General features: G+C 38.8%; 1 protein-coding gene across 7 annotated transcripts in view; it reads left to right on the top strand.

The window, feature by feature from the left end:
* FHOD3 (formin homology 2 domain containing 3) overlaps window positions 1-16393 on the top strand; it is a 309726-nt gene that overhangs the window by 217761 nt on the left and 75572 nt on the right. For 6 of the 7 annotated variants that reach the window (XM_089532343.1, XM_089532344.1, XM_089532345.1 and 3 more), the window contains 2 exons: window positions 5280-5494; window positions 13446-13763. In XM_089532343.1, the coding sequence (XP_089388469.1) occupies window positions 5280-5494; window positions 13446-13763 (533 nt within the window). The remainder of the gene's footprint in view (window positions 1-5279; window positions 5495-13445; window positions 13764-16393) is intronic. The other variant, XM_089532349.1, reaches the window with a different exon arrangement.

Genomic DNA, 16393 nt, shown 5'->3' on the forward strand with positions numbered 1-16393 from the left:
GTATTCTGTTGTGTGTGTGAAAGTTAGAACAGTTGTCCTGCAGCCCTGGTTAGAGAAGAATCCACAGAACAATAGTCTGCATTAAGCATTTGAGGATTCTACATTCTTACTCCCTAGAATTGTAGACCTTTAAACAACACCAGGGGGCAGTCATCTAAACAAATTTAAAAGTCCATGCTCAGTAGGCAAAATAATCCAGAGTTTGGGGCATGAAGAATTCTGAACAGATACCATCTTTTTAGGAGGAAAGATTTACTGGAATTTTTTGTTATAATGCCTACTTTTCTTGATAATTTACATTTTTTTACTATTATCATTAAAATTATTGGTTGCAAACATTAATATACAACTTATAACCAACATTTTCAAAGCTTTGTACATCAATAAAACATAAAATATTCAAAATATAAAGTACACAAATTAACAAAGAAAGCTTGTGAAAGAAATATGTTTTTAACATGTCAATAAAATAAGATTGATTGGAGCATGTCAAAGCATTCCACATAATATAAATTAAATGCCATGCTCTAAATGACTGCCATGTGCCCATCAGGAGCATGTGACACTACCAAAGGGGCTCTCCAGGTGACCTTAAAGAGTGAATGTGCTTATAAAGGAGAAGGTGATCTTTAAGGCAGCGATGTCTCAAGTTGTATGGGGCTTTATGAATTAATAACAAACTTTAAACTTGGCCCAGTAGCAACCAGACAGCCAGTTCAGTGCTTTTAGGAGAGGTGGTTATATAACTCCCAGTAAGTTGCCACACTAAGAAGCGTAGGACTCCACCAACTGATGTTTCTGGACCAGCCCCACATAGAGCACATCATAGTAGCCCAGTCTTGAAGTTATCAGTGCCTGGACTACTGTAGCACAACTATCCTTGTCCAAGAACGGTGTATCAGCCACATCTGGGACTTCAAACTGCTGAAGTCACATGGTCCACCATGGACAATGAATCCAAGTACACACCAATATACAATCTTGATCCTTCAGAAGGAGTGCAGCCCCGCCCAGAAAAGCTAGTCACCCACAAGGGATCTGCTCACCCACAAGAAAATCATCTTGCTAGGATTCATCCACAGTTTATTTATCCCCATCCAACCTTGCATGAAGGCATTGGCATAGAACTTGTATGGCCACACCTAATTCAGAAATATTATAGCAGTACAATTGGATGTCATTACTGATAACTGCTCCCAACAGTTTTATAAATATATTAAACAGTATTGGGGACGATGAGACTATGGGAGCAGTTATTACGAAATGATGAGCAAACTATTCCATCTATGTGGCTAAGATGGATCTGGAATTCTGAAATCCAAAGTACTCCAAAATCCCAAACTTTTTTGCTACAACACAAGAGAGGCATAGTATGCACTTATACTGTATTTGTGAGGATGGAGAGGGGTGTAGCTGCAGAAAGACATGAGGTTCTGTGAAATAGCATGAATCCATGCCTCCTGCCATTTCACAGATTCTCAGTCTCTCTCCAGCCTCATGTCTCATGTGTATGCAAATATAAGTATTCCAAAATAAAATTAAAAATCCAAAATGTGGAACATTTCTGGTCCCCAACATTTGGGATAAGGGATACTCAACTGTATTTGAAAAGAGAAGCCTGTTCAATTTTCAGAGGAAAGGCACTCGGGAGACTTCATCTGTTCTATCATTGCTATTATTACGAAGTATCATAATAAATCCTAACACCTATCAGTTTTTAAGTGTTTTTGAGCAAATGAATTCAAAGGCATAGCCATTGTTAGTCTGGAAAATCAGTATGCAAAGAGATCTTGCAGCACCTTTGAGACTAATTGAAAGAGAGAAATTGGTAGCATGAGCTTTTGTAGACTTTAGTCTACTTCCTCAGATGCATGTGGTGGAGTGGAAAGTCCAGGAATATACCTATATAAGCAGGTTGCGTGTGAGAATGTCCATGGACATGCAAAGCTTTGTGAGTGTGGAGATTAGGTGACAACTTTCAGTTTTAACAATGCTCATTGGTACAAGGCAAGAGGGAGGATGTTGCCTAAAGCCAAGGTGAGTAAATTACCATATTGGAATGTAATGTGGGTACCAGAAACTGAATTTGTCACCTTATCTCCACACCCACAAGGTTTTGCATTTCTATGGACATTCTCACACACAATCTACTTATATGGGTCTTTTCATGCTACCATCTTCTCTCTTTCAGTTAGCCTCAAAGGTGCTACAAGATCTCTTTAAGCAAATGAATACTCCTCCAACATTAGCACTATAATCTCAGACTTTAAAGTAATGTACAGTTTATTACAGTGGAAAAGCAGCATTTAAAATATACAATTTATTATATGAAAATATATAGCATGTGGCAACAGTATTTCAATATTAAAATATCAATCACAGTAAATAAGATGCTTATGCCAACAGTAGCAGCTGTGCAAAATCTGGACACTATCTATAATCCAAGCATCCTAATCAAGGAGTAATAAATGCATGGTGAATATCATGATCAAAGGCACAGTATAATAAAATGATTCCAAAAGAGCATTTATCCTCCTGGTAGGAAAACTTATAGTGCCTTTCCTTCAAAAGGACAGTAGGAAGGACATTAAATTGGGTTAATATAAATGCTTTTCTGAGCTTGATGATTGTTAAATGAAACAAGTTGCTGCAGTTAGTATGTGCCTTAAGCTAGCTCTGACAACTTTTTCTGCTCTGAAACAATATTTGCATGGCTAACTTTTTCTGATTTATTTGGTGAATGTGTTGATTTTGATGCCTCAAGTAAAATCCCAAACTTAGTGGACTCTTCATTCCTAGAAAAGTTTGAATATCTGCATATTCTGCCACTGTTAAAGGCACAATAACCTGATGAGCCAATAAGGTAGCAACAAGGTGGTGAAGAAAAGCACTTACGGGTTGATGTAAAAAAAAAAAACCTGGGGGAGATATGGAACTCAGGGGCCACAAATTGTGCATCCTTGTGTTATATGCCAATAATCTAAGAAAACACCATCTTCCATTTCCTAACTGTGACACATTCATGACTCTGTAGAAGCTATTGGGAATTGGTTTGTCCATCTTTGTAACTTAGGGCCGGAACAGACTAGCAAGTTAAGCCACCTTCCAGGCGGCTTGGAAGTGTGGTGTTCACACGCCGCATGCTCCCAAGATGCCTGGAAGCCACCCAGCCAATCACACAGAGACAGATGCAGGATGCTCTGGGGGCATGATATTTACATGTTGCACATCACTGAAATGCCCAGAAGCCACCCTGGGGTTGTGGCTGGACTGCTTAAGGTCTTTTCTGCTCCTATTTGGGCTGACTCTGTGGCACATTGGGGCCACAGTATGTGGTTGCTGCAGCTCTGGAGCAACCAGCTCTGGGGCAGCCCCAATCCACCCTTTACAGGTGGTAAGCCACATAAAATTGCCTGCAGCATACTTCTGATCAAAGATACTTCCATGTCGGCAATGAACACATGGGTACATGTGTTTGCTGTAAATAATACGAAAGAAAAGAATAAACATTGTTGTTTTCCATGGGTAGCAGACAGGTTTGCCCTTATTGAGCATGATAGTTACAACTGTTAAAATTCCTAAACACTGCATAAGTAAATGCTTTTATCATTAAAGGTTCGTGTAGGCCCATAGCTGCATGTTGTGTGTCTGCATGATTCATGGTTCTTGTCTTCCAATCAACTCTGCTAAGGGCATGCATTCTACTACATCTCTGCATTCATACTACTTATTTCTCTGCATTCAATGATTCCAACTTTCAGAGTCAAACAAGACAATGATTATCTTTTTTTTTCTCAGACGTATTCCCTAAATGGTGAAACATGTCTATTTATCATATCATATGTGTTTCCTCATGCCCATTCTTCCATTTACAATACTTCGTTTTGTGATTGGTCTTTGGAAGGTAAACACAGATTTAATTTGGAAGTCTGATTTAATTTAGAAGGTTAATTATAGGGAATGTGTATTCACCTGTGGATTTAGTCTGACCATCAAGTGCTCCTGATACAACATACATTAGAATTACCCACTCCCAAAAGAGGATTCCTGTTCCTTCTCTGCAGGTGCCATTTTCAGTACTTGCTATCTATCTTCTAAACACAGACACAATTGGGCATTGCTACTCTGAGCCAACTAATTCTTAATTGTTCCCTACTTTTAAAGCTGAACTGTTAGAAACCAGCATGAATTATGCCTCCAGTTTTCATTTTGGGTGAAATGTATGCCTCAGTTATACATTTCTGGGAGAGGTTACCATTTTGCAGAGGAATACCATTTTGCCCTATTGCTTATGAAATATTTAGAGCAATAGGATATTGTCAGGGATGCACCAAAAAAAAAAAAACAACACCTTTTGATTCACCTTTTTGAGCATTTCACCTCAGAGTAAGAACATCTGTATCCATAAACGTATTCCATGAGTAAATAATGGTAGACAAAATTAGCAAACATCTGGAAGAGGAACATATTTCAAAGTTATTTTGGTCTGAACATATGAAGAACTGTATGGAGAATATGATTGGTAGCTGGTCTTAATAAACAGTTAGCGAGTCTTGCCTGCCTAAAATGCAAAACAGATGTATCTTTGTTCTTTTCAACTGACTTTGATGAATAAACTATACATGACGTCATATCCCAGCTATTGGATGTCTTGAGTCCGGCGGAGAAATCTTTTAGAATAAAAAAAAAGTTTCCATTGTAGACACTGGAGAGAACAAAGTGAATTCCATTCCACTTCTCATAGAGCAAATAGAAGCAGGTTCAGAGACTCAGACAGTTCCTAGTCCAAGCATTTAGAAGTGCTATTATTTACTGCAAGATCTGTTTTCCTGTGAGGCACAAAGCCTTTGTCCTTTTCTCTTTAATAAGAGGTCTAGCCTTCCATTCATTGTGGGCCTTGGAGGAATTTTTGTGAGGAAAAGAGGAAGAAAAGAAGAGGTTATAATGTTTCTAAGAGGAAGAAAATTGTTTTCTTTAATGTTCAGTATCTGAAGACTGCTTAACATTAATACTAACACTGCTCAGTGATATCAAACGTTTGGTTTGGAACAACCAAATAAATAACTTTGGGTTATTTATTTATTTATGTTTATATTTATTTTTGGTTTGGTATTATCTCTCACACCCCTTTATCTCAGAAGAATAACCTGGCAGTCAGTTTTGCCGTGTACTTCATGTGCCAAGAAGTCAGCTATTTCCCTGCGGGTGTTTCATCCATAAACAAGCATCAGCTACAGCTTTCTCTTCTTTACGGTATCCCTTTGGAATTTAACTTTCAGATACAAATACTTGGAGAAATTGGCAGCTGAAGAATATGAGAAGGAGCTAAGAAGCCGAAGTTTATGTAGGGGCAGAAGTGACTTGTCTTTGAATTTGGGCTCTCCTTCATCCACAACTGCACTCAGTCCCCAGTGTGCAAGTCCATCCTCGACAGATTCTCAGGAGGAACTAAAGACTCCTGTGACAGTGTTCAAAACACCACAGACCCCAGGAGGTAAGTGCCAGTGAACTCTGAATGGAAAATGAGCAGCTGCTAATAGTTTCTTGCAGTTTAAGCAAATGCATTGCTAAAGGCACCAGGATGCTGTTGACAAGTCTCTCATATATTTTATGAATGCATTGTGCAATTGTGTACATTATAAAGAATTAGATTTTCTTCTGATTTCATGTAGTTGTTGAAAGAAAAAATGACAAACAATTGGCATCATATAGTTGCTATCAGGGAAGGCAATGTTACCAGTGGATCTAAGCCCAACAGTATATCTCTTGAGTACCTGTTGCTGAGAAACATGAACTTGAGAGTGATATTTTGTTTGTGCTCTGCTTGTGAGTTTCTGGTAGGAATTCACTGTCAGAATGCTAAGCTCAACAGCCTTTTGGTCTGATCCAGCACACTTCTTACCACATTACCATCTTTGTATATATGTGCTGGAAAACGTAAAGCACTAGATTAATGTGCTTTGACTAAAATAAAATATTTTATAGTTCCATTAGTTTCATACTGAAGCTTAAGCATGTGCTTAAATTGCCTCCACTGAAATCAGTGGGATATTTATTCATTTTGGCTAGATTTTGCACTACACTAGCAGCACCTATGCTAATCCTTCATATAGAGGATGATTTAGCAACCCTTGTGTGCACTTTGGAAATCCTCTGTAGGCTTATTGCCATCCCACCCATCAAGAACCATACATGCTGATCAAATAGCTTTTCTTGAAACTCTAGGAAATTTTCAAATTGGTTTCTTACATGGGGAGCGGCTTCACTGTTGGAGGAGGGAGGCAAGAAGGTGAAAAACCCAGGAGTCTGAAAAAAGAGAGCCAGCATGGTGTAGTGGCTTGGACTATGACTCTGGAGACCAGGCTACTGACCATGGACTATGTCTCTTGAGACCAATCACACTCTCTCAGCCTCAGAAGAAGGCAAAGGCAAGCCCCCTCTGAAAAAATCTTGCTAAGAAACTCCAATGATAGGTGCACCTTAGGGTTGTGCTAAGTCAGAAAAGACTAGAAGGCGTACTACCGCCACAGCCACAACAAAAACTTTGGAACAAGCGAAGCTGTCAGATGCCAAGATTGGTCTTTCAGATCAGTCTTCTCAGCTCTGTGAGGGGAAAGAATGGAAATATGCATTTTTACAGATGCACACAATCTTTTAAATATGAGGAAATTAGAAGTGGTTTGTAGTAGACTAAGTACAATTACCTGGGGAAGGAATAAAAATCTTCATGTAGCAGCCCAAGCTTATCACCATTAATTTATTTATATCCTAATTTTACTCTAATGAGCTCAAAGCATTCATGGCTCTTCCTTTTCCTATTTTATCCTACATCAGTCCTATGAGGTTGGTCAGGCTGAGAAAGAGTGATGGCCCCAAGGAACTAGGACATGGTTCTTCCAAGTCCTACTCCATCACTAACTCCTACACTATAAGGACTCACAGTGATTTCAAAGCCAAGTTAAGCACATGCTTAAACATTTCCTTTTGAGTTCTGAGGCACTAAAAAGTGCTTGCTTTGGCTGGATTGTGTCCATTGGTATCTTATAGTGTTGCTTTGGAAATCTGCTGATGCAAAGAATTAAGCAGCATAAATCGGTAATTTCTGTATTTGAAGCTGTTAACATCTTCCTTAAGAAAGAAATGTTCATCAAACTATTTTTATGAATTCTGATCCATGAATATTTCTGGAGTTAGTGCATGCTCAAGAACAGGTTTCATTATCATGTGCTTTGACTTGATACTGCCTCTGTGACTTGAGTTCCTTGGCTTTGTTGGCTGTTATTGCTTGAAGCATGCTGTTAAAAAAGAACTTCCATATGAAGGAAGAATGAATATTATAAACTGACTTTGGGTGTGCTGGTGTCAAACTTAATTTTAGTTTGCATGGTTTCTTCTTAGCATTACTATTTTTTCTGAGTATTAGATTCCCTGCAGAGACTGTGGTATCTGCAAAATCACTTTTATTCAGAAATATTCAGAATGGCAGTTCTTCAAACCCAATGTCAGGCATTAAAAACTCATTTTTTCCCTACCATTAGGATTTTTCAGATCTCTGCATGCAGTGCAACTATCTCTTTTATGATAATTCTTTTACCATATGTCTGTAGGAATTATTCCAAACATTACATTATAAAATGGAACACTTTGGTATGTATGGGGAATAGATCTGTAACAGGTACACAGGCTTATTCTCAGTGCCTGAGACAGAGTTGCTTTCAGCAGACAGCAGGTGTTTTGGTTCTTGTCAAAGGAACACCTGGCAATAATTAACAAACTCGTAATGTTGTGGAACCTGCAAGTAGAGTCCACTTATGCTTAGACAATTCATGAGGGTGAACACTTTGCCTGACAAGGCCTCTAACTGCCTCTCATATCTACATCCATACTTTTCTGTTACTCAACTGCTACAGTAGGAGCAAGGATCATGTGCTAAGACTGATTTCAGTCAGTTTTGATAGTAAGAGAAAACAAAGCAAACCAAGGATGATGACCTTGTTGATAAGGAGTCCTGCTGTCCAAAATTTTGAGTTCACTTTGGCAAAAGGAAAACTGAAAATATTGATGTTGGGCAGTCAAATTCATCAGCACCAAAAGGATGGAAAAGTTAAGAACTGGAATCAGTTGGGCTTTGTCATGTCCAAAAATATTTAGTTCACGTATGAACCACATCCTCACTAGAATGAATGTAAAACTTTTGGATTAAAAGACAGCTAGCCACATTTGACTGTTGGATGCTGCTGAAGTGCAGCTACATTTATTTTGTTGTTTTGGAAAACGTTCAAAGATCTAGAAACTATGAATCTTTTTTTCTTCAAACTATGGAATTTTAAGCACAAATACAATTTATTGTCAGATACCAAGAGCATTTGCTCAAGATCACCTAGTGCACATAAATACTGTACTCCCTGGTATAAAATCATAGTGTTACTTTCCATCACCTGTGAATGGTCTATATTTTCAAGACTTGGGTCGGATTTTTTTTTTAAATCATAATGGCAGTTTGAGGACTACCTGAATCACAGGTGTGGTGAGACTGTCATCCTTTCTTAAAGGATAGCCAAATTTATTCCATAAGCATTGGGGAATTGTCAATCTCTTTAGAAATTATAGAATGGCTTGGTGATGATGTATGAGAAGAAATAAACTAGCTTATATTAGAAAATAAGGTTAAGCTGCTTGCTCTGTTGCTGTAGATGCTAATTTATGTTTGTCATATACAAGGAGATTCAATCCTCCCCTTACTTGGCTTTATAACAGGAGCTGTCCTGTCATGTATTTATGGAAAGGAACAAACCACAAAACTGAAGTTGCAGGTGCTTCATCAACAGCACATTACCATATATATATATATATATATATATATATATATATATATATATGTTGTTGTTCTTTAAAGCACTATGTACTGTGATGGTGCTGCACTGTATAAATAAATAAATATTGCGATGAGGACCAGGAGGAGGATAAGACTATTCACAAGTAAGCCCCATCATTGGGAATTATTTCTGAGTAGACATGCATAGGATTTTTATGTGAAATTGTGGTAAGTTGAAGACTTACAATAGTATAGTATATATTAGTATATTCAGAATTGTTCACCTGATAAAGTCCTTGGTAAAGAAATGTGGAAATAGGCAATATGGACTAGAAGTTTCTAGAAATTCTAATTGACCAGTCTCAAGTAAAAATAGATTAAAATAGTTATGTCTAGATTTGTGGAATACAGCTTCCTCTTACTATGATAATTTGTGAAGATTTTTCAGCAAAATTAAGGTTAAATTTAAAGTTCATTATCTTGAAAAGTGAGCCTAAGTACCCTAGAGGCACCTGATTCTATCTGATCTTGGTAGCTAAGCAGGGTCAGTCCTTTTTTGGAATTGGATGGGAGATTGCTAGCAAAGACCAGGTGCTGTAGGATATGGGGTGAAACAGACTTTAGAACAGCGTCCTGCCCCTTTCCTCTGCGCATCGGGGCCATGGCAACTACATGCTGCACCCCCATCTGGCCTTTCCCTGGCCAAAAAGGAGCTGCAGAAAGTCACTTCTTTTCATGCCTGGGAAAAGGCACCTTTGCCGCCATGGCTGCTCTTTCTGGCGTTCCTTTTGGCAGGCATCATCTGGATGTAGTGTCAAAGGAGCACCGTGATGCTACCTGCCATGCAGTTGGGCACATGGCGTGATGATGGTGCTGGCATTTAGTGCCTATCTGTTGAGGCCCTATATTTCAGACAAAGGAACAGGCAAAAAATGCCTCTAAATATTCCTTTCTTAAGAAAACCCTATGAAATTCATGGGGTCAACATAAGTCAGCAAGCAACATGAAGGCACAGACACACATGTCTTGAAAAGTTTGAGCCAGAACAGGGATGGTTCCAAGCAGTTTAAACCAGATGGAAACTATGTGTAAAAAGAGCACGAGGAACTGTGGGGAAATGTCAGCTCTTTTCATGGGAACCAGCCGAATGGATTTGTCCCAGTCTGATGAAACCCAGTTATCTATTTCCCATGCAAGCTTACAAACAAGCCATGAAAGTTATTGCTTTTTTTGTCAGTGTTGGCATACCTGGCCCAAAAGCTGTCCCTCTGTCCCAGTTTTGTGATGTTATGCAGACATGGACTGTAAAATGAGGAGTATCACTGATCACTGCCATGTTGTTATTCCCAGGAAGTCTATTTCTCACAGGTGCTACTTCTGCCTTAGAATTCCTTAGAACTCTGCATAAAACAAAATAGTGGCTGCTTGCTAGTTAGAACTACACAGATCTCTGAGTCACCACTAGCAAAAAAGGCAGTGAGTTGCCCATTGCAGAAAACAGAGAGGCAATTTTACCCTGGCATCCCCATCAACACCACAAATTTGAACCGAATACTAGGACTGTGGAAGGTTTAGCTCAGCTCTAGACTAGCCCAAGTGTTCCCCTCACACATACACAGATCTACCCGTTTTCTTAGCTTCCTGTGAATATACACACAATTATTATTATACAATTTTTAAAAAGAAGACAAATGCAGGGAACTGACAGAAACACTCTTGCCCACCTCCCACATTTTTCCCAACCATTTAAAAAACAAAACAAAAAACCAGCAATCATGAACTTGGACCTAATCCTGACTCTGATATGGTTCAGTAAGAATCAATGTGAAATGGAGTGAGCATTTACTGGAAGCGTTCATAATTTGAATTTGCCTAAACTAGAACTGCTGCTATTAGAAGTATATCACCTCTGAACATGAAGGTTCAGTGCAGTTTGAGTGACCACTAACTAAAAAATAGGCATATTTTATATGAACTTGTTTATTTAGTTTCTGAAAAAAAATGTCATGTGCTATGCCAATAGTTCATTCCAGATGCTTCAGCCGTGTATCAAACTGGTGCTGAACCTTTAATTCCTACAACATAGCAGTCTTGCCTTATGTTTCTCCCTATCTCTCCCTCTCTCTCTTTGGTGATACAGTTTTTACATTAGGTATTTTTTAAGAGTGACAAATTAAAAACATAAGGTAGGCTGTATATCCCTAACTGTTTTTGTAGCTATTTCTGGGTCAAAGCTGCTGTTATCACAAAATTACCCAGGTCTGACCCAAAAAGTTTGCTTTAGGTTTGCTGCCAGTGAAATGTAGTGATCTGGTGACAAAATACCCTTTTAAACAAGGGACTCTTGTGTCAAAACAAGATATGTGCTGAGACTCTCCCAGGCTATTTGGTTTTCCACTGTACTGTTTTTTAAAATAAAAATGCCTTTTTAAAAAGGGTTTATCTGCTTCCAGACTACTACATTTTGGCAATTTGGTGACTGGGGATATGTGCATCCCTTGGTGGCATGGCAGTTGCAGTATGGCACATATGCACTTTAAACCCTTAAAGTTCATGGTAGACTTTGGGCATCCATCTGTTGAGATTTGCTTATGAAAACAAGGCTTTCTGACATCTTGGAGTCCAACTGAAACCTGCCTGGAACCTGTCCTGGTGCATGTTCAGTCCATTTCAGTGCAGGTGAGCTTCCAAATAGCTTGTGAGCTGCAAATGTCTACTAGCACCTTAAAGTAATACTGTGGAACCGCAAGGTTTATGTTCTGTATTTCTCCAGTTAATTTCCCATCTTCCTCTATGCAGTAATATTTGTTTAGATTTTCCCTTCTCATCTTCTCTTACAATTTTTCATCAGAAAAATCACTGCAGTGTCCATTGTTACACCTCATACATCACAAAAGCTGAACTGCCAGGATTCAAGAATAAGGCTGGAAAAGCATCTTAGGCTTGGAACAGACGAGCAAACTGTGCCATGCTAGCACTGATTTTAGGGTTAGGGACTGCGCACCAACCACACAGTCCCTAACTCTAGCACAGCACGGCGGCATAGTAATGGTGGTGTCCCGTCCATACGGGTGCCGCCATTTTGATGAAGCGACGTGTAGCATCCACATGTCACTGCGCGTTACTTACATCATGAGTGCACCATTGGCGCACTTGTGACGTCCGCCCGGCGGCACAAAAAGAACCTGGTTTTTCCGGGTTCTTTTTACTCCGGATGGACACCGCATGGTCCAGCGGCTGCAGCATCCCTCTGTAGAGAAAAAAAAGGTTTCAGGACTTCATTAATATGCTAATTTTCCTTTCCATCGCTTTTGCATGATCACTTCTGTTTCCGGAGAGCTGTCGGTTCCTTTGTTTGGATATCTATTGAAGCCTTCCAGTTTCTTCATGGCACAAAATAAAATTACTGCATGAGTAAATCTTCAGAAAATAATGAAGAAGATGAACTACTGAATTCGGCAAAGTGAGGAGGATGACATCCATTGTCTCATCCCACAGTATGCACCAGATGCCAGAAATTGAGGCAAATTTATGCCAATTCCACACATTTGAAAGCTTAATCTGTGCCATATACCAAGTGGGTATTTTATATGGCAATTTGGAAATAAACTGGCATGCGAAAACAGATGTTCTATCAGCTAAGTGCATGAAGCTGTCCTTTCTGAGCTATGCCATTTGCTATGCCAAAAACAGCATGTATCTTTTATGTGTAAGCACCACAATCTCAACTGAAAAACAGTTACATTTTTTTAAAAAAACCTTTCCATCAGCAGAGCAAATACTAGACAAAGGTTACCTTGTTATTTTTTTTCTTACTGTCTTTACACTTTCTAATTGAATGTTACTTTTTAAGAGTCACCTTTAACCTGTCAGCTTCTAATATGCTGATCAGATATTTTATGCCTATATTGAAATCCAATATATCAGTGTAAGCATCACAGTTTTGCCAAACCTGGTTCAAGTGAGGAATGGCAGATTTCATGAATAGTGCCACCTTCTATGCTGTGTTTTCTTGTTCATTTATGTGTATGCCACCTTTTTTTCCAGGTGGGACTTACGGCATCTTGATTTTTAAAAAAATCAAACTTGCCATCTCGTCCATAAGTAAAAAACAAAAATCAGCAATGGATAGTTTTTTTAATATATATATAATATTTTTTAAAAAAAATAACACTGAACTTTTGTGTTGCAAAAGTGGCACTGAAGTGGCATGAATTTTTGAGTTCTCCAGAACTCTTCCTCAGGCATGTTGGAACAAAAGTCAGGCAAAGTGGCAAATATCAAAAGATGTGGCATAGTAAATTGGCCCTTGTGTGTCTCTGCAGCTGCAAGATTGTACCTGCAGACTCAGTGAAGAGAAGTTGTGTTAAAGTGTCAGTTTTCCGGTCTTTGAGATGCACAGTTAATGGTTCCCTTCCATCCCCACAGCCCAGAACTACTCATTGCATTTTTTTCTAAGCTTACATATATTAGTCTCACATCCGTCCTACATTTTTAATCGCAGACAACTGCTGAAACCTATTTATCCCTTTGCTCACCTGGATAAATGAAGGCTGCCTTGAAACTCATTTGTCTGCACAAAGCACAAAGCATTGTTAAGTGAATCTTTCTCCATTATTCTTTTCACTAGTGAGTGCCAGTGAACCCGAATGTGAACCAGAACCTGAGCCAGAGGCAGAAAAAAAAAGAGAGCAGAAAGATGAGGCAGAATTTGAACAGGGAACAGAAACTCCCCAAGAAGTAAAGATTGCAGAGGTGGAGCCAGAGGGTGAAGTGGAGCAAGGACCAGAGCAAGAGACAGAAGAAGGTGCACTGCTCAGTGAAAAAGAGAGGCAGAATGAAGATGTGAACGAAAAAGACAACTGCTCTGCATCAAGCATATCCTCGGCAAGCAGCACTTTAGAGAGGGAGGAAAGGGAGGAAAAAATAACCAGTAACAATAAAACTGGTAAAGTGAAGCTTTTTTTCCCCATATCAGTTTGTTGGTTTTTTTTGTAATTATAAAACAGCAGCTTCATTGATCATTTGCTGTAAGAACACAAGTTAAGAGACTGTTTTGTCACTGATGTGTCCTCCATTATGAGCTCATTTAATAAAAATTTCAGGGAAATTAATTGGAAAAAAAATAATTGGAGGATTTCTGTGCAGACTTACAGTAGAATCAGGAATCTATTTATTTATTTATATGTTTGCTGTTTAATCAGTTAGTAATACTGTATTTGCGCTTTCTTCAGATGATGTCAAAGCAGTGTAAATGGCTCACTTCCTCTATGTGTTATCCTCACTACAACCCTGGGAGGTAGGTCAGGTTGCAAGAGCAAGGTCAACTGACCCAAGGCCAACCAATGAGCTTAAAAAGCTTAGTTGGTATTCCCAACTCGTAGTCCAGCCTTCTAATCACTATACCACACTAAGGATGTTATTCTTATTAGGATAATTTTCTTTAAGGGTTCCAGTTTTCAGAGTTAGTGATTTTGGTCTATCCTAGCAAGAAAAGGAAAGAAGGAGGAAGGAATGTACAGTCATCCCTACATTTTCATGGACTTCAAGTCCATGGTCTCGGTCCTTCGCAGACTGACAAATGAGGGGGAGCACACACAGGAGCACACGGCCATTCAAGCCAATGGGGCTTGAATATTTGTGAATTTCCATTTTCATGAAGGGGGGGGGGGTCCAGAAGGGATCCCCCACAAAAATGGAGAGACGACAGTACTTTTTAGTAGTTTATTTAAGCTGTTACATTCCTTCTCTTCCCACACACACCCTTTTTCCTTTTTAAAATGTCTCTTAATTGTTAGGGACAATTAACAATTAATTGTTAATCATCACAATTTTACAGCTCTTTTTAAATACAAATACAGGCTGAAAATAGAATCTATGGCCTGTTACAGACTGCCAAAATAAAGCTGCTTCAGGTCTCTTTGGAGGTATGCTTTTTAAATGATGCATGCATCCTAAGAATCCGGAAGCTGCACCAAAGCTGCACTCCAGTGCTTAGGAATGGAGTGTGGCTTTGGCGCGACCTCCGGACTCTTAGGACCCATGCATCATTTAAATAGCATACCTTCAAAGAGACCCGAAGCAGCTTTATTTTGGCAGTCTGTAACAGACCTATGAAAAAGCAAACCTTATTCCTGTCCCATTGAAACCTCCATATTTGGGGTGAAATGCACACACACACATTGTGCAGATTTCAGATTATTCAGATTTTCTCAATTATTATTTGATGCATTCACAAATGCTCTCATGATACTTCATTATTCACTGCTTAAAGTCACAGACACATCACTTTATTGCATAATGCTCCTGAATGGAAGGCAAAGAGACTGTATAGCTCTTGTATATGGTACTGGGGTTCAACATGATATATTTCAGGGCTGGACAAGTGTGGTAGGGATCAATTTTCCACCTCCTGATTCCCTTCCTACAGGCAATATCCCTGCTCCACCGAAATAGTGTGTATACAATTCCATGTTTTGGAGTATGTTTCCATGGAGCAGTAAACCATAATTTAGGATCATGTGGGCAAACAGGAATGAATCAGCACAAAGCGACAGATTTACATGCTCCCTTCTTTCCTTTTCCTTTGTGACCATGAGGAAGAATAAATCAGGTTTCAGTTTCACTTTAACCAATTCCTGTCCTGTCATTATGTAAAAACTAGGCATTGGGGTCTAAAATATACACCCTTCTCATTTGTGGGAGTTCAGTTTTGCCCCCCCCCCCCATGGGTGAGAAGAAACATACATGATCAAGCCCTGTTATAGTCAATGGGCAGCAACATGAGTGCAGCCTCTTTGGTGTGACCACGCATACACCTCCCATTGACAATAATGGGGCAAGATAATCCATAGGAAGCTTGAGTCTATAGATGGCTAGCCCACAAATACTGCATGCCCACTGTATTCTATTTTGTTAAACAAATTCAAAAAAACAATTCAGGGTTGGAAGTTAGTCTATCTATTAAATTGTGTTTATTTTTTAATTACAAGCTGCAGTTTGGACATAAAAATAAGCCTGTTTAATCTACTTAGACGGAAACAAACAAACAAAAAATCCTCTGGCTAATAACAAGGGAGAAAGAAATAAGAGTACTCAAGCTTGACACTTCATGTAATGCGTTTTCCTTTTCATGCTCACAATTCTAAATTATGGTTCAGTTTTACATACAAACTCTTACTTAATGGCAAAATGCTACTCTCCTGCCTCCATAACTCAACTGTTTGATTATTTGTTTGAATGTTCAGGTCACTTATACATTATTTTCATTCCTGGATATTCACTATCTCTTAGATTAAAATGCCTAGTAGATTCATTCCAAAATCATAAAGATCTGCATTTTCACTATTGTGTAACTGTGGGAATTAGGTGCAGGTTTCATTTTTTTCTTGGTGAAGCATACAAGTTAATTTAGCATAGAATTTAATAGTGATTGTTTTACTGTATCACATGTGCAGATGTAGGTAAGAAAATATTTCATTCTCAAGAAATAATGACCAACATCCTATTGTTAGTCCCTACTAGAGTAAAACTTTGGAATTTGATAAGCTATCGCTTAGATAAGTTTAATGGGTTTAC

The sequence above is a fragment of the Sceloporus occidentalis genome, unplaced genomic scaffold (assembly GCF_023333645.1).
Source record: "Sceloporus occidentalis isolate IW3139 unplaced genomic scaffold, rSceOcc1.0.p SCAF_7, whole genome shotgun sequence".
In the NCBI taxonomy this organism is placed as follows: domain Eukaryota; kingdom Metazoa; phylum Chordata; class Lepidosauria; order Squamata; family Phrynosomatidae; genus Sceloporus; species Sceloporus occidentalis.